Source organism: Plodia interpunctella, chromosome 3 (genome assembly GCF_027563975.2).
Source record: "Plodia interpunctella isolate USDA-ARS_2022_Savannah chromosome 3, ilPloInte3.2, whole genome shotgun sequence".
Classification (NCBI taxonomy): domain Eukaryota; kingdom Metazoa; phylum Arthropoda; class Insecta; order Lepidoptera; family Pyralidae; genus Plodia; species Plodia interpunctella.
Window position 1 is genome coordinate 7025055 of NC_071296.1, and position 24840 is coordinate 7049894.

The 24840-nt window shown below is 36.1% G+C and overlaps 2 protein-coding genes across 4 annotated transcripts in view; one reads left to right on the forward strand and one right to left on the reverse strand.

Moving 5' to 3' along the window:
• Positions 1–20382, forward strand: part of dtn (detonator) — a 73744-nt gene extending 53362 nt beyond the window's left edge. Inside the window, exons 4-21 of one of the 3 annotated variants that reach the window (XM_053769183.1) lie at positions 507–774; positions 4284–4427; positions 5319–5493; positions 6440–6588; positions 8378–8579; positions 8967–9142; positions 9496–9664; positions 9798–10070; positions 12835–12960; positions 13603–13643; positions 13811–13976; positions 14392–14686; positions 15255–15357; positions 15779–15879; positions 16299–16570; positions 17179–17259; positions 17475–17603; positions 18209–20382. In XM_053769183.1, the coding sequence (XP_053625158.1) occupies positions 507–774; positions 4284–4427; positions 5319–5493; positions 6440–6588; positions 8378–8579; positions 8967–9142; positions 9496–9664; positions 9798–10070; positions 12835–12960; positions 13603–13643; positions 13811–13976; positions 14392–14686; positions 15255–15357; positions 15779–15879; positions 16299–16570; positions 17179–17259; positions 17475–17603; positions 18209–18270 (2932 nt within the window). In that variant the 3' untranslated portion in view covers positions 18271–20382. Of the gene's footprint in view, positions 1–506; positions 775–4283; positions 4428–5318; positions 5494–6439; positions 6589–8377; positions 8580–8966; positions 9143–9495; positions 9665–9797; positions 10071–12834; positions 12961–13602; positions 13644–13810; positions 13977–14391; positions 14687–15254; positions 15358–15778; positions 15880–16298; positions 16571–17178; positions 17260–17474 lie in introns of all 3 variants that reach the window. The other 2 variants (XM_053769184.1, XM_053769181.2) reach the window with 2 other exon arrangements.
• A 510-nt stretch (positions 20383–20892) lies between these two features.
• mRpL16 (mitochondrial ribosomal protein L16) lies at positions 20893–23560 on the reverse strand. The gene is made up of 5 exons (XM_053769763.1): positions 23401–23560; positions 22473–22550; positions 21933–22090; positions 21398–21640; positions 20893–21180 (listed from the first exon to the last, which is right to left on the reverse strand). The coding sequence occupies exons 1-5, from the start codon at positions 23429–23431 to the stop codon at positions 20965–20967; spliced, it is 726 nt and encodes a 241-aa protein (XP_053625738.1). The 5' UTR covers positions 23432–23560; the 3' UTR covers positions 20893–20964.
• Positions 23561–24840: the final 1280 nt, after the last annotated feature.

The following is a 24840-nucleotide window of genomic DNA, read 5'->3' on the forward strand; positions in this document are numbered from 1 at the left end:
ACAAAGACGATCGAACAAAACTATGTATATAAAGAAAAACACCTCTATCCTTTTTGTAAGAATACCAATTACGAAGCATTTCATTTTTATTTGTGTGAGAGAATTCGGGGTTTAACTTGTTGCGACTGCTGTACGCAAATGAAAACACATGCTTACAATAATGAAACAAATCCGCATTTCAATTTCTTTAGCTAAATTGTCCTCGGAATACGAGGAGTATTTATTCACGAACGGGCGCGGCCATAAATCCGCACCGGCGTTTGTGTTCTTGATGAAACTGGGCGTTTGTGTTCTTGATGAAACTCGGCGTTTCGCGGTTGAAAAATATTGTCTGGATTCTAGATTCTGCAAAATCGTATGATACTAGAAATATAATAATCATTTTATGATTTTGCCGTTAAATTAATAAAAAATCCCTATCTAACACCATACTTTAGTATAATTTACATTTCCTACTTTTCTGCAAATCAAATCGCAAATTTATTATGAATTATTCCCTTCTTTAGGGAAATGGAAGAGAGCAGTGGAGCAGGAGGTCCTGGTTGGGAGGAAGTTTTGACTTGGTTGGTGGAAGTGGGAGCAGAGAGTGAGGGCGATGCAGACGGCTCAGAAGGAGAGTCGGGGCGTGGCACTGCCCGCTTGAGCTGGGTCGTCAGGGTCTCCCCCAACGCCCCCTCTGGGTCAACCACAGAAGGACCGCCTCCGGAGCACAGGGCCAACACACGACTTGATATCGAGAAAGATGACATTCAAGCAGTACTGCCTATTTCTAAGGTATGTTTATTAAGTACTACTACTTGAATATAGTCATGACTTGTTATATTACATACTCGGACAAGAACCCATAGGTGATGATAAATACAGCTATAGGTGCATATATATTTATAGTTCGTATTTATATAAATAAAGGCAAAGGGTTATGTTAGTGTTACATTATGTACTCTTATTAGCATTAAAATAACTGTGGACAAATAAATAACTCTAATTACGTACGGACCTATAGATTTATTATTCTGATAGTTTCATCCCTTCTAATGGTAACGAGTCTAGACTGGAACAGTTTACGAGGAAAGTTTTGAATTGTTTGTTGTTCGTGATTGATATAGGGACTTTCAAAACACTATTTATTGTAAGTACTTCAATAAATGGACTATGTTTCTGAGGTCACGGCTATTGAAGTGGTTTTGGGCCGGTCTGGACCCATGTTAATATGGGTGGGTGGCACCAGTAGATTGAGCCATAAAGTAAGCTACCGCGAAAGAGGTGGTAAGATGAATTTTGACATATTAATAAGTATAAATTTCACAAGAAATCACAGTCAGTTACTTACTCGTTATTATCGTAGCAGGTGCTCGAAATCAACAATTTATAGGGCAGTCGATTGTGGCGATAAATTAACCAAAAGGTATTTTCTCCGTAATTAATGGAAGCAAGGATCTGGTTTTATTGCTATAACGATATCTTTATCGAGTTTCAAGGGTTTTTATGTGCGCGGTGGCGACGTGCGTTCCTACGTAACTATTGCCTGTGAATTGGACCGTGAAAACAGACGCACTAATTAAAGAATGTAATAAAAAATAAACGCTCTCATGCCCTCTTAGGCATTATTATCTTGGTCATGGAAGTGATTGTAACAAATCGTGGGGATTAACGTTTAATGGTGTATTCTTAGTATGAATGAAGTGGTGTACCTAATAGCTTTATCGCTAGTTAATGGACGCTGAGAAACAGCCGCCACGGTTTTTTTTCATTCTCCTAAGGATAAATTCTTATTACTTTGTTATGACAAAACTGAACTACTTTTTTCGTGAAAATGTTCTATTCTAGTTCCTAAATGATATGAATAGATTGAAACCAACAGCTATAGCTTTCTTGCTCAAGAATAACAGCTTAACATTTTGAAGATAATCTACATATTTTTTGTTTGGTTGTTAATAACTCTATTGCTTTTTTTTTTAAACTAAAGAAATGGAAGCTAGTTATGTTTTTAACCAAAAAAATAAATTTCTATACATAAGTTATTTTGACTACATGGCTTCCATGTGCCACAATTTCGAAGAACGTAACTTGAATGTCAACAGTAAAAGGTACCTGTCGAATTGGCTTGTATGTAATGTTCCTGGAATAATCCCCCAATTTCCTACTAACTGGTTGGCTAACGGAATTTAATTAAGTGCCGGATAGTTTCCAAGGTATTATAAAAATAGGATCGAGAATTTTCGATTTAATAAATCTAATAAAAATGGTCGAGTTCCCTGAAGTTATTGACCGCAACCGTTTTATTGTTATCAAGTTGAAGTTTACATAAAACTGTCGCTTTTTACAGAAACACAACCTCTTAATCCGAAAAACACACCACACCGTATGGTGTACACCATACAAATTTCTTTGTTTATATAATTTCTAAGTACTTTATTCATCAAGCCTACCTTTCAAACAGGAGAACAGTAGCAGGATGTTTCGGTAGCTCTAAGCAAAGCATTGAAACTTCAAGCATGAGTTATACGGCGATTAGTTTATCTTAATATTAGCGTGAAGGCCATTAACGCAACCCCGGCGGGCGCTCCACGAAGCCTCTTCATATCTCCGGCTGACGGATAACGCTCCTAAACTGACCTTTAGCTCACTCGGTATTAATTATCTGGAGTACTGAGGGATGATCGATCTAAAATAAAACGATTATATTTTATTTATAGATGCTTAAAATAATTGGTATAAAAAGAATACTTACGTTTAATAATTATTAGGCGGGTGCGCTCCACAAAGCCACTTTATCTCCCGCTGATATAATTATAATAAATGTATAAGACTCCGCCTGACCCAACGGGTTATTAAAAGGATGAGCGATCTACTGCAGAATTATTTTGTTTTTTTATGTTGCGTTATAAATTGGTACAAACAATGTCAGTATCATTTATTTCATTTGTGCGAGCACTCTTCTGAACCTTTTATAAATGTTTATGTATCACGCTTTTGTATATTTCTGAATATAGAGACAAATATTACAGAGATAAAGGCTCTGCAAACCAAGTATATAAAATGTTTGTTACAAAATAAATGTTCCTCAAAACTCCCAATGCAAGCCTGTCTTCGATTTTCGAAATTTAGATTAACGATATATCGTTAACTAGGTACTTACCTATAAGTAGCAACCTAATGTTTACAATGTCTTAGATATGATATTAGGATCAGTAATGCGACTAAAATGTATGTTCAGTTTATGAAGCAGGCTCAAATATAAATAAGTACAAAGATGGTTTATGACTGTTGCTGCAGTAATAATAAGTCTATATCATCGCCGAAATGAAATTGTTGCTATAGTTTTGGATTATATTAATAAGGGTTGGAGTGGAGGGAGAGCCATAAAACGCAGAATCCAATGGCGAACCATTAACTCCTTATCTAATTACAATAATTTTAGTCCTACTGGTCGTAAATAGTCCTCGTTATAGGGCAAGGTCCACGGGAACAATTACAATTGAAAGCCAAGCACTAAACTGTGAGTTTTATTATTACCAGCATCTCCTTTATAAGCCTTGAATAAATCATTATCCTTTTAAAGGGATTGTTTACTGCTTTGAAAAGTTTTTACGTTTATTAAATTAATCAGCCTTAGCAAATTTAATACCTACGTCTGTCAACTTAGTTTGTAGATAAAATTGGAATTTATGTTCAAAATTAAAGCTGTAAAATTTTATTTGTGAAACTTTTGTGCAAGGATTCTTGCTGGCGCTACGTCGACTAAATAAGGATTTATGTTGTTTAACGCCAAGTCATCTTTTCCGCCGTAGCATTCGGCTCGTCCAAAACGAATAAAAACGGTTATCCGTCACGACTATGCATTTTGTAGATAAACTTGATTTGTGAAGCAATTTTCTGGTCATTTATTAAACGTAGCGTGTGAGCGCTATTAGTGAAGTGATATGCAAATGAAAGTGTGATAGCATTACTAAATAATCACTCTTAATCGTATAAGCCAGCTTTATGGAGCTAAGCCAGTTAACCCTCGTCTCTCAAATTGCTATCGAAATAAATTGGCGTAAAATATAGATATATTTTGTAACGCTTTTTTGAAATATTTTTTTGATTACCGTGAGATGATGTAAGTAATGTATTAGCAATACATTGCTCTTATCTTGAGTAATCTATATTTGCTTAATTAGTTATTAATATGTACTTATCTATCGTAGTCTATATGTTATTCGTAATATAGGTCCCTAAGTTTTATTAATTAAGTTTCACCTTAACGGTATTTACAATAGACATAATTTTGTTTGTTCTAGAACTGGGAAGTCCTAAACACGGCGGTGCTGACTGGACGTCAAGTGTCGCAAGCTATGAAGGTGTTGATAGTGTCGCAAGCCGGCCAGGTGGCTGACGTCACGCTGCAGAGCTCCTGCCACTCGGAAGACGAGAGCGTGCTCAAGGTAACTCGCCAGAATCGATCGGCTTTTTCTACATTCAACTACTTTACATCATATATATGAACAAATAATAACTTGGGTAAATGCTTGTCGGGCCGCGCGAAATGTGGAGGTTGTATTGACGCAAATATGTACCTATTTACTTTATTTTATTTGCATATGTATTTATTTTATTTGTCATAATTAACGACTATCACTAAAAGGCTATTTTAGTAATAAAAATAGAAATCGACTATAACTACTATCAGCGAATTGTCTATATTTGTTCACAAAACAAAACATGCTAATTAATATCTGTAAATTACTTCAATCTATCTAGAAATAAAATCTACATTAATTGAAGTAATTTACAGATATTATACTTACGAAATATTAAGACTACATATTATGTTAAACTTTCTATTCTTCACGCTGCAAAATTAATTGAAAGCTTTTTCATTTTTAGGTGACTGTAATGAGGCACGATTTTTCATGTTAGGAAAATTGAAACAAATGTCTCGCTTTTTATATCGAGGTCGAAGCAAGTTTAAATGATAATCAAAATTTTATTACGGGTTGATATCCGAACTTGGGATTTTCACTGTGCGGATAACCGCAACGTTTGCCGTTGTGGCATATTGCGGTATACGAGTACGTACGCGACTGAAACCGTAAATCTTTTGGCTTGGACGTTGTCGCTATGCAATTTTCAGGCCTTTGGATAGCGATAGGTTAACGACGTTAACAATAGCTTGACTATAATTCATTATAATGTGCTGTGTCTAAATATATACGTCAATAAATTTTATACGTCTTCTCTAAATGGATTAATCTTGTACTTCAACTTGAATGTTTAGGTATATTTACTTTTAAGACTTAAATCCAGGATCTAATCGTAGTCATGTGCATCTACAGGTTTCATCGTCGTGCAGTTCAGTGTATGTCGACGGGTCCGAGATCCGAGGCTCGTCGAACGCATCAGTTATAGTGAAATATGGTACATATACCGGCTTGGCGCGCTTCACCGTGTGGATGCCGGAGAGCCCGCTCGAGATCGACGTCGACGACAACAGGCTGTCGCAGATCAAAGGTTTGTTTATCGATCATCGTTCAGCATAGATATTGTGTCTGCATCGATACTGTATACAGTGACATACATACGTTTGAACATAGGATTACCGAGCGCACTACCGTATTCCGCAGATCTCAAATCCTTTCTAAATCACTGCGACCAGCGTCCGGAGCTCGAATAAAGAGAACGTTCTATCGCATTGCAGAATCTCACGAAAATCGCTTAAGCCGATTTTCTATCACTAGACCCAGTGTTAAAAGTATATTTGTGTATCTGTACATTTGTTCTGGCATATTATCAGCCTTCATCTGATTACAGTCCGATGGTAATGGTAACATGCTTATACGATGACCCCACCATAATAAGTTCGAATAGTGCGATATACTCTATAAGTATTGTAGCGATTGGGATCACTTATTAATTAAAATATATTGTTATCAGATAACATTTTAACACTTACACACACAGGTAATCTTATTCAGCTTTGGGGGCTGACTGCGTCAAAACATACATCAAATAAAATGTTGTTGGTCTTTAGGTTAGGGTTTTGTTTTTTATAGCTGCTGTAGAGAATAAATAAGTTTCTCCCTTGAGAAGGAAACTTATTTTTTGTGATAAGGAGGGGGATGAATTTAATGATACCAACTCCTTCATTACAGTATATCTTGTGTAAGCAAGAACCATTATCAGTGATTGGCGTGGTTTAGTGATCATTCCCCTGAAGATTATTTTTTACAACGAACAGGTTGCATATGCATAATATTCATTTATCATAGTTGTTTCAATGTATACCTATATGCAATAAACACGCATTCTAAATCGCCAAACAAATCCGCTGATGACTCTAATAAATCATTCGAAAATCGCTGCTATTCAACCCTGCTTACAATCTGTCGTAAACAATGCCTTTTTCATAACAAACGTGACTAGCGAAAATATCGCAACTCATCGCGATTGTTCGCAGGTTGGAAAGTATCGGATGACTCCAGTATCAAGGAGAGGCTGAAGCGGTCGCTGTCGGCCCGGGGGTGGGGGGGCACCAGACCTGACGGCACCAACTCCTTGACCGACCAGCGGACCTGCCGACTGAGATACCAGCAGAGCAACGTTGAGGTAAAATATACATGCATGGAATTTATCAACGTTGCGGATTTAGAGGAAAGAAAATCATCAAGGAGATGTCGTTGTTGTGGTTAGCATGGCGTGTACTGGGTAGGGCACACACAGTGATAAGTACTCCGTTTTCTTGGCTGGTTTTCCTTCCAACAAGTTATATGCATAAATATAAATAACAATGTAAAATTAAAAGTGATCGCTACATACTAGAGGAAACAAAGTTCCCACATCTTTATTTGCTGTTTCTATGAATAAGTAATAAGTAGTACTTACGTCTCTGATAATATGTCTCTTGTAGTCAACGTTAAATACATGTCTTTGATCCAGTTTGACGAATGCCAATTACGTCTAATAACTGAGAAACTTGAGTGAAGTTATCGCTATTTTCCGGCGCCATCCTTTATAATTTATTCGGTGTCTTGTGGTCTCATTATATCCAAGTAAAATGGTAACCATGTATTTAAACTTTTTGTATAGAAACTGGAATATTTCAAGATACAATCGAAATGACCAGTCTAGAAACATTTTACACATATAGCCACTTAAATGCTATAAATAGGCTTGACGTTTATGTCTACTATTGTCATAAACAATAACACATCTCAAACAAACTCCGAGAAAGTCAACCTCTTAACGGGAAGTCCGGCGTTGCACCCAATCCGGTACACTATGCATACATTATGCATTCATAACGGTAAATGATTTGTGACACTGTGAGTGAAGATATTCAATAGATGTATGAATAAATTAAGGTGTTACTGCAGTCGACTGCAATAATGCTTTGTGGTGTCTGTGGTAATGTGCTAAATTATTCATCTCGCCATTCCCGTGTTAATTAGGTGGTTAGTGATAATGTTATTAGCAATATTTCGCTTTCATAGTAAAATTTATGTGCAGTCATTTACAAGATAGTTTGTAATATCAATTATAATAATATTTATTTTTTAAGTCAATAAAGGCAAGTCACAATAGTTCTCTCTAACCTATACCCATCTGAAATGTCAATTTATACAATCTACTAAGGACAACCCACTTTTGAAATTCTACGCCGCACTTCTCTGAACCTTTTGCCAACTTTGCTTTAGATATAATTGTAAAAACAAACTTAAGAAGTTTTATGAACCAGGTATTGAAGGAAGATTCCGTGTAAGTAGATATACCTACTTACATAAGTTTCACAGAGACACCGTATACAGTGTAACTGTCCTCACTTTAAAGTTCGCAAGTAGCGGTTGTTGCAAACAAGTTTACCGTAACAGTGTGTTCTAACTACACTCGTGCAGCGTCGTGCAACGTTTTCAGGTTAAATCATGCCGTTGGGATGTTACACAACATTCATGTGCTGTAGTAACGAAGTTTTCCTCAAAAGAAAAGTTTTAAAGATAAAGTTCCTCTTTGGAATTAGTTGTGAAATGTTTGTCCTGAATATGAGAAATGAATCTCAGTTTGTGACTATTTTCATTCGTTTTCTGGTCACAGACCATGGATCACCATCGTTGGGATATTATATAAAATACTAAGAAACTGACCCTAGCAGAAGGAGCAAAGTCAAGAAATGCTAGCTTGATGTCGTCAGGGATGATATGCTAATGGTCTGACAAATAGGGATGCCGATGGCTGTGCGAAGTGGAGACGCAAAAATAGGAAAGCAGACCCTGGGCCCTGACACTCAATGACAGAGGAAGAAACCGGGAAAACGCCCAGATACGAGAGAAAGGTTCATCCTGCTGTCACATGACTCAAGTTATATTTTACGAAGTAAAATCAATATGACAATTTCGATTAGGTATACGCGCGTTTCCTGGCCAAAGACCACGACTCGGGGCGAGTGTCGTACTTCGTGTCGCGGCGCACGTGGCTGAAGGTGACGGAGCTGGTGCTGTCGCTGATGCGGGTGTCGGACCCCAGGATCGCGTCGCTGCGCGGCCGCGTGCTGCAGGGCCGCAGCACCGGCCGCACTGAGGTGCAAGTGCTCTCGCCTGTTACAGGTAAGATTTTGTTTTTGTAGTAAACGCTCGCTGTTGTCTTCTAGCGATCCAGCTCCAACAGCATCCTCGTTTAGAAATTCTAATGAATTTGATTTAATTCTAATTGTAATTTTACTATGAGTTTTTTTATTTGTTTTTAACCACTCGTAATATGGATTGATTTTGAAATAAATGATTTATTATTATTATTACTTTTATATTCCTGGATAGTTTAATTCCAACCTTTGATTAAATTTCGTCCATCTTTTTAGAATTTGGCTAAGTTTTTACCTAGAACTTAGAACCCTTGCATTTTAAGTCTAAAATCTTACTTAGGTACCATCAATGTTAAAATTTAAATGACCGCACAAATATTTACGCCACATTATAATCTGACTGTACTTTTAGGGCGCGTGATCGGTGTGCGAGAGATTCGTGTGGTGAACGACAAGGTTTCGATCTCCCGACTGTTGGTGCGCGTGATATCTGGCCTGCAGCTGAACATATCGCCCGACGCCGCCGGCATCGAGAACGGATATGTGTCCGAGACCACTGTCACGAGGCGCCTCACTGCGCAATATCAGGCAAGTTTTTTATGAACTATCTACATAGTCGTATTCCTCATGACTGAGGTTCGAGGTCATTACGTGGAATGAAGCACAAACAACAACTTTCTTGGCATCATTAATGTAGTGATTTGTATGTTTTGTAACTATCGCATTTTAAATTTCCTATTGACAGAAAGAGATAAAACATACTTTAGCTTAAAGTATGCTTTTATGTTTTATTAATAATAGGGTCTGTCTTTTCTATTGTGTTGACTAAGTTACATGGGACGGGAAAATCCAAACTTTCTTTTTCAAGTAAACTACTTATAAATTTTAAATTAATAAGTAGGTACATGAAATGATAACATTTACTAAAACGTTTATTTCAGGAGGGTCTTTTGGATATCGACATAGAGTTCTCTGACGGTGGTCGCACAGCGTTGAGAGACGTTGCCGTGTCGGACTACTATCTGTTGGTGGAGAGTTTGGACCCCGAGGTGGTTGCGTTCGCGCCCATGCTGGCCTCGCGCCATCCGAGGGTTATAGCGGTCGGCGAAGGTAATTTTGTATCTTTTTTTTGTTTAATTTATTTAAGGCAACAGACAGTCATGTACAAGAATGAAATATAGACCATTTTCGCATTGTTACGCTGATCCAAAAAATGTTACATGTTATACCGATTTTTTTCCAGGCAGTGGAGAATTACTCCGAGTGACGCTTTTGACACCAGAACAGTGCCGTTCTGGTCCACTCCGACGCGTGGCATTGCCCGGAAAAGGCGACATGAAAACCCCGGCTAACATCAAGAACATACCCGGGGCTCTGGCCAGTGCGGCGGCCAGTGTGGACGTGGACTTCAGCGGTGGCGACGTACCGCAGAGACCGGACACGCCACAGAATGACGACATCATGATACGCGGCGGACTTAGATCCGGACTGGCAGAGTTTGGGGAAATGATCAAAGGTAGTGAAAATCAAAACTTTTACTCATAAACTAAACCTTGTTACACGTAAAAATTTAAATTAGTATACGATATAGAAAAATAGAAATTGACGTAATAAAATATGTTCCATAGCACATGAGTGTGATTATAAGTTGTAGTGACGAACTTATCAGGATTTACTAATCATCTCTATATTCATATCGAATTGTCAACATTGTGAGAATACAAATTGCTATTAACTATAAAATGGATGGCCTTCCACCACTGTTATTTAATAGAACTGCTAAATTTATTTGCCGGCCCCTATGCATAATCTACAATAAGTGTTTAGACGAGGGAGTATTCCCTGAATTGTGGAAACGTGCTAACATAACTCCTATCCACAAAAGTGGCCCTAAACATGTCTGTGAGAATTACAGACCTATCTCCATCTTATGCACACTAGCGAAATTGTTTGAACGGCTGGTTCACAATATAGTCTACCCAATTTTACATAAAGCCATAATCCAGGAGCAGCACGGTTTTGTCAAACAAAGATCTACTGTATCAAATTTAACTGTTTTTACTAATTTTCTTTTTGAACAAATGGATCGTGGCGTACAGGTTGATGTGGGTTACACGGATTTCAAAAAAGCTTTTGACAAAGTTGACCATGAACTGCTTTTAAACAGGATAGCTTACAATGGAATCCGTGGAAATTTGCTACGTTGGTTTGAATCGTATATCTCTAATAGGTCTCAAAGCGTTGTCGTCAACGGATATCAATCCAAGAGAGTTTTGATCACCTCCGGGGTCCCTCAGGGATCGATATTGGGGCCTTTGTTATTCATAATTTTTATTAATGATATAAAACAATGCTTTCATCACTCTAACTTTCTACTATACGCAGATGACCTCAAAGTTTTCAAGGCAGTTAACAGTATAAATGACTGTCTCGAGTTACAACAAGATCTTGATAGGCTCTCTATCTATTGTCATAATAGCAAATTACAGTTGAGCATCAGTAAGTGTAATACAATAACATTTACAAAAAAACTAAATAAAATAGCGTTTATTTATAAATTGAATGACACAGCCCTAACTAAGGTGTCGACCGTGAGGGACCTGGGTGTTCATTTGGACTCTAAACTATGTTTGGATAGACACGTAGAAAACATTGTAAATAATGCTTTCAAAATGTATGGCTTCGTTCTTCGTTCCACTACGGAATTCAAACGAACCTCCACATATCTGTATCTGTATAAAACTCTTATTCGCTCCCAACTAGAATATGCTGTGCCCATATGGAATCCATATTACAACAAATATGTTGATGCTATTGAAAGATTGCAGAAGAAGTTCTTAAATGCCATGCATTACAGGCTATTCAAGCGCTACCTTCCCTATCCTTTGTTACTTAATAAATACAACATGCTCACACTTAGTGATAGACGGAGGTACCTTGAAGCTTGTACCCTACATAAAATAGTAAATAACCTTTTTGACTGTAACGAAATTGTGAATAAATTGCGCTATATTGTACCTAGGAATGCTATTACGAGGAAGGTTCGCTCTCGTCCCCTGTTTGCAATTAATACATGTCGCACTAACAGTGGACTAAGAGCCCCCCTTCGTCGCATGATGGAATCGTATAATAATAACTTTGTAGATATAGATGTTCTTGCATGCAGTTTATCTAAATTTAAAAATCTAATCTTTAAAAGATTAACTCTTTTGTAATTCTCTCTCACTTAGTAATTGTAATAATTGTTTTCTTTTGTTTGTTTAATCTTCTATTACCATTACTATTTCTTTTTCTTTTTTAATTATTAATGTAACTATTTAATTAAACACACTTCTATATTTTTAGTTAGCAGCCCACACTATAATTGTTAAGCTGAGAATAACGTTGTGGGCTACATTATCATTAACTCTTTGTATTATTACTATTTATAAGTACACATAATGTAGCTGTTAGTTATTCCCAATAAATAAATAAATAAATAAATAAATAAATAAATAAATAAATAAATAAATAAATAAATAAATAAATAAATAAATAAATAAATAAATAAATAAATAAATAAATAAATAAATAAATAAATAAATAAATAAATAAATAAATAAATAAATAAATAAATAAATAAATAAATAAATAAATAAATAAATAAATAAATAAATAAATAAATAAATAAATAAATAAATAAATAAAATAGCGGACACCCATAAACTGTGAGCATTGACCATCCCCAGTTTATAGGATAATATAGCATACACTTTATTGTGCCAGCAATAAATGCAGCGACGAATGCGGCGTATACTTCGATATCGGTAAACTACTTGAGAACTAGCAATAAATGTACTATAAAATACTTATTTGAATTCTAAACACGTTAGGAATGCGGGCAACAATTTCACTCGTGCCACATGAGTTTGTATATCTCGTGTATGTATAATAATTTTAATAGACCACCACTTGCTTCCTGTGAAGGAATGCATTGCGAGGAAACCTGCTCTCTAGTCGGTGATCGGCGAAGTGTACCTATGAAATGGAGAAGGTAAAGGCAAACCACTCCATCAATTGTCCAGGAAATAGTTATGTGTACATTTCACACGATGGCCACGAATCTTAGCCATCAGGGTTAGACTACCTATAAGAAGAAATTCAATGATTATAGTCGTTATATAGTCTTTTTCTTCTAAGGGCTCCTCTCCGTTATACAGTCTGCTGAAATTGATATGAACCAGCGTTTTCACTTTGACAAATTAATATAAATTATGATAAATTATGTCGTTACCTAACAGGCCACTCATCTATGAAGGACGAGAATAACCGGGAGCCTATAGTGCAGCCGCAACAATACGGGTCCATCTTCCGCAACAGCCCCCCGCACCGCGCACCGCCCCCACACGTCACTCCGGTTGAGATCGGTAATTATTTAAGCTAATAGGGTACTTGCCTGTGTATAAAATAAAATGTATAAATGCATTCACTAATAAAACAAAATAATAAAATGTGTAATTAATTGATCAATTTTATTTGTCGTAACTGTTAGTATTTTTTTTGTTCTCATTAAAGTTTAATTAAAATGCTTTGACTCCAACATTTGTAGCGACACTTGTTCCCACTGTCATACAAGCCCTATATTTTTTTTTTGTTTTTGACAAATGGAAAAAGTTTGTAATTTGAGCTGATAGCAACTATCCTATTATATTAGGAAATGACATGTGTGGTTCCTTAGAATAGGACCACTCCATGTCTTTCCGTGAATGTCATACGAGGCGAGAGAGCTCATAGCTTAGGCAACAATACCATTCCCAAGATAAGGGGACGGTTGTAAAATTGCAGCCTCAAAATGTTTACCGGGGCATCGCAGCGTCACAGCCTCGAACGCAATCGGAAACATGGTGAGATGAGAGAAATAATTATAATAGGATATCTCTTGGATAGAAGATATATTGTTTTTCGATAACTGTCAAACAATTCCTTTGTATTTCAGCTGGTGTTGCTAAAATGTGACTAAGTAGCTCGATTTGTTGTCAGAAGTTATAATGTTTAATTTTTCGTTTCAGGAATGTATGTTCTACTAGGTGCATTCTGCTTTGCAATCGTGGTAAGCGTTAGTGATTTTATTTTTGTATCTACTAAATATATATCATTGAAAGTATTGTCATTATCACAGCAATTTTTACACTATATTATGGTATTTATAATTATATAAGGGTCTTCGAAAATCATCAAAATAAAAGTTTGTCATCTACCATATTGTCATAATTCCAGGTGTTCGTAGTGTCGTGCGTGGTGTACGCGTCGCGGCTGAAGCCGGCGACGAGCGGCGGGCCGCGGCCGGCGCTGGCGGAGGACGGGCGGCTGCCGGCGCCGGCGCTGGGGCCGCGCGGCCGCCCCGCCGACTCCACCACCAACGCGCACGACTGGGTGTGGCTAGGTCAGTGGGGGGATACTAGTGTATGTGCTGTTTCTAAAACACATGCTCAGTTTTAGAGACTATTCTGTTTTTTCGCAATTGTAATGGGAAAGTCACCGTTCTCGGTTTCAGAAAAAACCGTTTGCCGTACGGCCTACGGAATAAAATACGTAGATTATAACATTTTATAACTTCTGTATTTTTGCATTTTCAATTTATTATAGAAAAGGGCTGAAAGGCCTTTTTTATTTGTGTCTTATTAAGAAACAATATCTAAGGACACCACCAGAATATTGTGAAATAAATCATCCTATACTTTGAAAACAATTTTTTATATAATATCATACCGATTATTATGCAGAAAAATACTTTTCTTTTTTCGTTTTCTTATTTTACAACAACCACAATACAACCAATAATTCCTTCGAAATTCTAGGTCGTGCAACAATAGAGCGCAACGGCAACCGTCACCCAGCAAACCGCACCTCCACACAGCCCACCGACAACGCGAACTCCACCGAAATGAGGATCACCGCGAACCCTCTCAACTACAACTACGCGGACCCCGACGACGCTATCCGCGAAAACGGCAACGTCATGGTCACCAGCTTCGACAATCCCAACTCTATCGAGCTGCCATCACTGAACGACAAGAAAGTGATCGATTCGACGACGTATTGCAAGAAGTCGGCGCGACATAATCGCTCTCATTCTGGGGATGCACATTGGCAGTAAGTACTAATAATGTTGCTTCTTCACTTTTATATGCATCTCTTTCATACATTCCCAATGGTGCAGTTGAGCAAAAATATATATTCGTTCTCTTCAGTGAGGATATTGAATATGTATGTGAAAACTTCACGGATATGAATCTATTGGTCATTTGACTACATCATATGTAAGTCCATCTATGTATATGATTATATCATCTCTGTTTTCTGACCTGTCATTATGACCTGAATCTAATGCAATGAATTTAATAAACAAAATTTTCGCGATGAATTCCATCAAAAGTTCATGCAACTTTTAAGCGTAAGTGATCCGTGGCGTAGATGAGATATCACAGAAATCAATACGAAGTTATAATAAGTTTTGTGTGAGGTATAGTCTGTCTATCTATATATAACATGAAGAAATGTTAAACGACTAAATTTATTTGCATTTGCCATATGCCAAATATACATAGTATGGTTAAAATCGGTTGATAAAAACAGTGTTGGTGACGGTCTCAGCGGTCTCATTTATTTTCTTCACTCTATAGACACATACCTATACCTACGTATTTGTGTCATGGTGCAGGGCCCCAGCAGCGGATGCGGATGACTACCGGCCGCCGGTGCCGCCGCACCGCAACTCGTCCACGCCGCAGCCCCAGCTGCCCGTGCCACCAAGGAATTCCAAAGTAAGTCCAAATTAGTAATACAGTTTTCAAGTTATGTACTAGCTGAACAATACAACAGACGAATCCGCAATAAGATTCGTCAAAATGTTTACATGATAGTACCCGCAACATTCTTCATCAAAATGTATAATAATCTAACAGGCCACTCCGCATCATTTACCCGCTTCAAGTGTTCCCATTATTTTATGATACTAGATATGCCCGCGTAGATTTCGGCCAGTAGTTTTTACTTGATGCGCAAACAAACATACAGACAGACTAAAATTAAAAATTCTAAAAAAATGTTTTGGCTTCTATTCGTCCTATAAAGAGCCACCATAATTATTTTTCTTTCATACCTCCTATGTATGGGCATGATACGGACAAAGCTCTCTTCCAGTTTTATTATACAGATTTTTATCTAATGGTGGAATGTTTTCAGATGTTGCCAGAAGCGGTGATGCCGCCGTCGCGGCGCCACTCGCGCGGCCACAAGCGACACGACCACGACCGCCGCGACCCCGACCACCGCCGACCTGACCGGTACATACGAATCCTTCTTTCCTCATCCTACTAATATTATAAATGTGAAAGTTTGGGAGGATGTATGTGTTACTCTTTCACGCGCAATCTACTCGACAGATTGTTATGGAATAACACATAGGGTACTTTTAATCCCGATAGTCCAAGTTGAATAAAAAAAATGAATTTATTTACCCCTATCCAGTACCTGTGAAAAGCAATTTTGAACACTATCAGACACTTTATCAGAAAGCGGTGAAACAGGCCCTCCCGTTATAAATACCGCTCTCACCCGACAAGATAACATTCATTGAAAAACGAGTTTTAAAGTATCTTCTGTATAGATACTTTAAAGCTGAAATCGAGTCCGCTAATTTGTTAAGAAGATGATAGCAACAAAAAGTAAATATGCCAATAATAAAACTGTATTTTTGTTTCAGAATAATCGATTTAAACAAAGCCGACGCCCCGTACATATCGAGTCGGGACACGAAGCGCGATTCGAACCCGCTGCCCCCGGAACTGGACCACGCCGTGGAGAAGCTGAACCACTCCGATTGCTCGCGGCTGTTCGAGTTCGACAACGACGCGCCGCTGGTGCTGGACAACAAGGACTACCGCGAGATCGTAGGCCTCAACAGAGGCACGGACGATTCCCGCCGCACCTTCGCCAAGCCACAGAGCCCTGACTATATGCATGACTCCGGAATAGGTGTGTACGACCATTTGTTCTCTTCGTTCTGGGATAGTTATCATTCTTCTTCTTAGCGTGTCGACTCGGGCGAATTAAATTTGTGTTGACTCTGGTCAACAACATAGCTACAGATACAGTGTTGTATAGGTATTAGTTTTTATTAATTCAAAACTTAATTACGTCTCTATCTCTGCCTTTTTGAGTGAAAAAAGTTAATGCTCATTCTTCGTTATAATCAAATTACTTATAATCATATAAAAGAAGAGATGGCGCTCGAGATCTATTCAATACAATACGACAATCTACAAGTAGTTTAGGTAGGTACTTCATAGTTGGTATACAATCTAAAAAGGAATTTTTAACGAAATATGCACTTCTAAAATTAATATGTTAACATAAAAATTGTTAGTTCGGTATGTAATTACTATTTTATAAAATGACTAATTTACAATGTGTCAATATTTTTTATTCATTATAGTGAATACTTCAAATAACGTACTAAGGTTCGATATACACTGTAAACAAATAATACAATTGAAATTGAGATTTAAAATTGAGATTTAAATATTATTATTTCCTAAAAAAACAATATGTATTGATCTGTAAATTTTCTTTTCAAATGACAGGATTGCCTGAAGTACAGATGAGGCACAAAAGGACAAAGGAGCCAAAGGGCGACTTCGTTGAGGCTTCCAATTCTACTAAAGGTAATGTCATTTCTTGTACGTAGGAACTTATAAAATAAAATGTTAATATAATTAAAATATAATTGAAATGTCTTGAAGATGGACACACTGTTACCTATAGCAGTTATGACAATATGATTTCCGAGTTTCGTGTGTCCGTCAGTGTTAATAACTTATTACCTTACACTGGATAAATTAACTCCGAGTAAAAGGCATGAATGCGAGTAATGATCAAGGTTGGTTACCGTGCAGCTGTGTCGGGGGAGGTGAAGCGCGCGACGGTGGTGGGCACCGCGCCGTGCGCGCCCCTCGACGACCTGCACATGGACTACGACCAGATCATGCACTACTTCCACAACCTCAAGGTATAAACGCTAGTGCCGTGTGCCCATGCTTCTATACTAGCGACACGATCTCTCATCGACCTGTTCGATGTCTAAAGCCCGTATTTTCTTACGAGTCTTATAGTATAAAATAAATATTAATTTAGATCTAGATACATTCTAAAGTAAAACATTTATTAACCAAGAAATCAAATTTATTTTATAATTTATATTGCTGTAAAATCATCGGGAAAATTGTTTACATAATAAGATTTGTAAGAAAAACGAACTTTACCTAGACTACTCTCTTATGAATACAGCCTAAATTTCGATGCATTTAAAATAGCGTACATTTTTATATGAGTAATTTTATACGAATATACATTAATGCCATGCAGTATTTTAACTATATAAATACTATCGCTAAGTTCCGTTTGAGAATCTATCACCGCTGCAGCAACCTCGACGTCAGGCGTGAGCCTTCAATCGCACTCCTCACTTCTTTTAACACTCATTCTATCATCGACGTAGAATGCTAGACGGCAGCTGTCATTAGAATAGACGTAGTGTGAACCCACTGTCCTATGAATCTTGTTAATATTTCGCTACAGAAACCTGACTGATGTCTGTTTTCAAATTTTTCGCAGGAATCAAACGCCTGAGTAGAGCAGATCATTGCAAAGATCCGGCAGATATTGTCTACGTTTAAATATCAGCATATCAACAAAGCTCCTTCAATCGACGCATACAATGACGCCGGGCTCGAGGATAGTACGAGTGACACGCGCAACAACAACGACCACATTTACGAGAACCTTAGCAACACGACCGCGGTCGCGCCCACCAAAATGCTTTGCGACTCCATCGCTCACAAAAACATTTTCATGAAAAGGCAACTCAAATTCCTATTGGAACACTTGAGCGAAGCTTACGAATGAAGTTGTTAGCTGTCAACGTATTATCCTCAAACAATATGTGTCTATATTTGGATCCTTGCAGTGATCAGAAACGAAAATATTATACAATGTAACTGTTTTTTACATATACTATCGTTAAACGTATATACTCTAGTCATCTACAAAGTTGCACATATTTAAGTACCGAATAGAAAATAATCATGTGCATGTAGTTAAGTACTCATTATGTCAATATAGATTAAATTATATCTAAATACACGCGATATTTTTGTCTGTATGATAGATGTCCTCCCGCGCGCGGGGTCCTCGACTATTCTTGCCTCTGGCAACAGCCTATCGCTGCCACCTTAGTCCCATACCAAATAATGAATAACCTTGCATTTGCTCTAGATTTGTATATAATCTTTCCACTAGAAGGTAAATACGCTACCTCACTTTATCTTATAGCTTAGCTTATTATTATGTATATCATTCTGCGGTAAGCAAACTACGAGGTATAAATTGTACTGGTTTTGTTCCAATTAGGAAGGTATTTTTTCCACAAATTGAGAAACGCTGAAATTAGGATTTAAGACTGCAAATGCCAGTGTTAGGATATTAATCAAAGTGTTAAGTTAGAGTTAAGTCACAAAACTAGTCAAATATAATTAATGTAATACTGACCTGACACGACCTAGTGATATGTCGCTCACATCTTTTGTATTTTTCTCTATGAATATCAACGTGGTATCAGATAATGTACTTTGTAATTTTATTTAAGTTGATGATTATGGCCTGGTTCATACGTCAATACTGTCACGATTTCATTATTCACTCGTAAACTTCCATAATACGAGTATACTTTTATTTATATTTCTAAATTTAAAAAGTACAAAAAGAGGGAAAACAGATATTGATATTTATTCTGATACAGTGAAGGGAAATTTTGCTTAACAGGTTTGTAGTAGAGAAAAGTAAAAAAAATACGCATCAAGAAAGTTATTATATGATAACTAACGAAGGAAATGGTTTTAACTTGTGATAAAATGACTGCTACAATTGATTTTATATGCGGTCGATTTTATAAATAATAAAAGCCATATCATAATATGAGATTTAGCGCTTGTATGATATTGTAAACACTATATTAATTTATTGAAGATGTATGTAAATTGCATTTAATCATAAGTTAGTTTATTAGGCTTTGTAAATATTGTTATGACGTTATATAATTTATAGGTGTGTGGAGAAGACAAAGCAGTATAATAGAAATGAATGTGTAGAGCCGCTTAACATATTGGACAGAGTAGAGTTGCACACTATATCGAAAATGTTTCATGTCTGTTACAGTTATACACTTAAGTAAATAGTTAATGTTTTGATCTCGTAATTGTGTATTAATGTGATCCTAAATAGATCAGAAGACGTCAGAAAATATATTGTTTAGTGGATTAGGCGACCAGTTTATAAAGCATTTTGTGTATCAATTCCCTCTATACTGATCGCAGTGTCTAGCAAATCTGTAAACATGATATCTCTAAAGGTGCATTTAACTAAGCGAACGAATGCACATTCTATTCCCACTTCGGCTGCCCAACTAATGGCTGGCTAAAGCCATTGTTGGACCGCCAGAGTGGAGATAAAATTAACTTCGTTCGCTTGGTGTAAATCAGTCTTAAAATACTGATAGTGTGTTGTTTGGCTTTCGTCGTTAGGTTAGGAAAGAGTCAATACGTATGCACTCTATGCTGTAGTATTTGTTACTGTAACATTTGTTTTTGTTGAGTTTTGCCATAATATATATAAGAAAGGAATTTATTAATGAATTATTGCTACAAGGTTTATATACATACATGTACGCAAACTGAGGCTTGTCACGAAAATCCTTTCATAAAATGTCAAATTTAATAAACCATTATTAATTACTTTGATTGTTTCATTTATTCATTACTAGCTGTAGAAGTACCTCAGGAGCAAACCTGAGGAAAACCTCAGGTTTGCTCCTGAGGTACTTCTAGATTCTGCTGATAGCCAGCTTTCCCCAAATATGCTAACACACATTTAAAATCTGATTGATGATAACAGAGACTCGCGCGCAACAAACGCAACTTTTCAGCTTTATAAAATGCTTAAAAAAAAACAAGTAAAATTAGTAGTTAGGCATAATTAGAAAAATAATTCTCTAGTACCTAATCAACTCAACTATGTTGATTAAATTATACAGAAGTGAATGGTGATGACTGAGAATACATATAGACATGTTCCATGAAATGATGTCAAATTGTCTCAAATATTTATTATTTATATTCTGATTTACTTACGTCCGATCTCTTAGTAGCTTCTTAGGAAGTTCCAAGTGATCCTGTTCTAGGGCGAAAACAACACGCCAGAATAACTTTATTTAGCTATTTAAAAAGGTATTTAAACAATAATAATTTTAGTTCTATATATATATATATTTAGCTAAAACTATATTATTATAACGAATAATGTACAAATTATTTAATTTACAGATATTTGCCATACCACTTGTGATCAAATGGCGAAAGCATTTTATGGCAACCTCCCATATTATTCTGTATGATGTACTTCATTGTGTAAGGGTTTATATTATTCTCCTCTTTCCATTTTTCATCTAGTGCTTTTTTCTCCATTATTTCTTGAGACACTGGTTCTGCTTTGAATGGCAACCTTTCAGCAACTATTTTCAGCATTTGGAACACCTGGAAATATACAATTTAATAATAATATCTATATAGATATAGGTTTTTCTTCAGGTCAAAAAACCAACTTAAAACAAAGAATGGCAACAGCTGGCGAATGACACAAGTGGTTAGAAACAGAAAGGGGAGGATTATTACCCAGTACTGAGACCTAACAGCTATGTCTACATAAAAAACAAAAAATATAGGCATAGATATTTATATCAGAAAAACAAACCTCAGCATATTCACACTTGCCGCCAACTTCCAAAATGATTCGACCTGCTTTCACAGGGGTCACATAATGATCAATGGCGCCTTTTCCTCCGCCCATTCTCTGACCCTGGCCTTTTTTCGTGACAGGCTGCCACGGAGGGTCAACTCTCCAGATAGCAAACATTCTCTTCTGGTCTAACTTACGAGCTACTACTAAACGCGCCATTTCAAAGTGCTCAAATCGTAATCTTCCACCACCAGTAGCCTGTGAAAATATTATTAAAAATACTTAAATTTCCTTATTTCCTTATACTAATACTTAAAAATTATTCAATTTAGGTACTTGATATGCTGTATTACATGTCTATAAATACAGCATATCAATCTTGCATCTATGATAAGTGTTTTTAACTTTAATAATTTTATTTTTCAAATATGTTTATTTGAAAAATAAAATTATTAAAGTTTATTTGAAAAATAAAATTATTAAAGTTAAGTGTGTGTTATGAATGTATTTTATCAGAAAGTGGTGAAACGGTTCTTAAAAGTATACTTACAACAACACCATATTGCTTCAGTTGGAGAGTAGTGTGCAGTGACTCGGGGCCCCTCATGTATCTGAGCCTTTTTTGCATTTTAGGAGGTTTCAGGTTCGATGGATACATTGGGACTTTTTCATAAACCCTCAACCTTTGTCTTTCAGGTATTTCAATGTCTGAAATTAGTAACTATGAAATTTGTATGTATAACACAACTCTAACAATTAATAGTGTCCAAAAATTTTTGTGTAGAATATTTACAAATATATGTGCATTAAAATAACACAAAGTTGTAATGATCAAACTATGCACATGTTCACTGGGGTTTCTGGGCTAAAACAAATTTTACAATAATACCAAAACAGTATTTTCAGTAACATTTTTGGTATCTTTCATCCTACCTTTAATGTATTATTGTAACAACTGATATCAAAACCTGAAAGGTGTAACAACCATAAATAAACATTTGGTAAATAAACAAAATATTTTGCTTTTTATAACATTGGTTACAAGTATGTATGCCTATAAAAGGTATTTTTACAATAATCAATTTCTTACCATCATAGTTTTTAGGTGGGGGAAAGTATTTGATCCCTGCACTGAAATATAGTTCAATTTTTGCTGGTTGTAATATTTCTGAAAACAGAAAATAATAAAATTACATAAATGTGACATTCCACAGGTAAAGGTGCCTTATGGATAGCAGTCGCTCATGACCAATTATGCACATCATAAAGTATTATGATCACAGTAGGGAGCAAGTGAAACATCCCAAGTTACCACTCTTCATATTGTACTTTTTTAGGGAACATCACAAATTGCAAACAAACATAGGTACTAATATATATACATTAATGTACAATTTAATTTGTAACTGCATGCCAAAATTACCCTATATGGCAATCTACCCAATTATTACAAATTCGGCAATATAGAGTATATTGCCGAATTTGCAATAATTGGGTAGATTGATGCACTGTTGACTGTACATGCAGCATTTATATTATTATAGGTAGGTATATTAGCAAAGTAATTTGTATAATGATCACTAAATAAGTTGGACATTCAGGGCCGTCTTTTCCAGTGGGCACTTTGGGCAAGTGCCTAGGGTTCCGCGATCAATAGGGATCAGATCTCAGATCAAATACAAAGTCCCTAGTTCTAAACAAACTTATGTATTTCGAAGAAATCGAACCTAAATTACTAGCTTTTACATGCGCGAAGCTATTCTACTCTCGCCCAAAAATTAGGTCAAAGATATAGGGGCCCCATTATCCTATTATACCCAGGGCCTCCAATAGATTAAAGACGTGTAGACGTGCAGGGCTGGTCTAGGACTATATAGGCTCCATCAACTTTATCTCAAGTATTAAATTTAATTTCAGGTCAATAAATATTCTTAAAAGTATAATTTTTGTATTATAATTCGACAGTTGTAAAAATATACCTATATTCTTATTAAATATTTATTATTATGATTACTTACCAGCTGAACACCGAATCATCCGTGTTAACATTTTTATTGATATTATTTCAATTTATTTTATGTATTTTTTATAATTATAGGCCTAAAAGTAAAACAATTAGGAAATTATTTCTGGGCTGTACTTTTAGGTTAGTCTTATTTATACGATGGTGACATTGATTGGCATTGACATTGCACAATGCCTGTTTTGTTTTTTCTGTTCCGTGAAAGCAAACGTAGGTAATTAGTTTTCGGCCGGGCCATGCCATATGGCAATGTAATGACTATACTATGTATGAAAAAACTAGTAGATTTTTTTTTCGTTGAATAAATTATTTTTCTTTTTTTATATGTCATAGCCCATCGGATGTAAATCTATTTTCTTTAATAATAGATTGATAATGAAGATAATTTTCAATCACAGTGTTTAATATAAATCAGTACGTATATGTTCATTATATTCTAGCAACAACATCGATCCTTCTCATTCCTTTGCTCTTTGCTAATTTAAAAAATTAAGTAACAAAAAAATCGTTGCTTGACAACGACCTTACGTCAAAAAGTATATACAAACAAACTGACCGCGGAAATCTAAAACTAGAAGTAAAAGTCCAAAAAATTTACCTATTACATTTTTATGGATAAACAGTATCTATATAATGGAATTTTCCACAATGCTTCGCTTACAAAAATGTTTATTTATCAATTTTTATTTATATATTTTGTGGGTTTTCGTTGTAGCCTTTTTTCTGTATGTTAAGGTAAGAAATGGACCTATTCGATATATTTTAACAATAAATAAATAATAAGTTTTTATAGTGAGTAAGTGCATTTTATTTTTTTAGCTGGATATCTTAGGACACCTTACTAAATATCTTGCTCTGACAGTATTCACTTTGCTTATTATCATCGAATCAGTGAGACTGTACCTTGGTCACTATGGGAATTTAGCATGCAGAGTAAGTACCCACACTATTTATTCATTGTATACCTACCTACTTTCTTTTCTAGTGCTCCAATACTTTTCACTGTCTTGACATTTTCCTACTACAATTACAAACTACCTAAGCTCCACCTGTGATACCCTATGTTTGACGCCAGGTCATTAAGTATATTTCTTTCAAGTTTCATCAAAATCGGCTCAGAGGCATAGCCGTGAAAGAATGAGAAATAGACTCATTTATAATTATGTATAATATTAGTAATGCGTATGAATGTTTGTTACCTTTAACCGAAAATGTGCTGGATGGTTTTGGCTTGATGGTAAGGTACATAGGTATAATATAATGTGGAACAATACATAGGACATATTTATTGCCATGGAAGCCAAGTCCTGGGTGCTAACACTTAATATTGGTATGGAAATTGAATAATAATATGACAATTAGCTATAAAAATAATTTGCTTTGCAGGTTCCTGAACTGGCTGGATTTTTAATGTTGACAATACTGATGCAAATGC

Excerpts from the sequence above, each read along its gene's own strand:
- mRpL16 (XM_053769763.1), bottom strand. The coding sequence starts at position 23,431 with ATGTTAACACGGATGATTCGGTGTTCAGCTG. Across the intron at positions 22,551-23,400 it reads GATGATTCGGTGTTCAGCTG|AAATATTACAACCAGCAAAA; the intron begins GTAAGTAATCAT and ends TTCTGTTTTCAG. Across the intron at positions 22,091-22,472 it reads CCCACCTAAAAACTATGATG|ACATTGAAATACCTGAAAGA; the intron begins GTAAGAAATTGA and ends TACTAATTTCAG.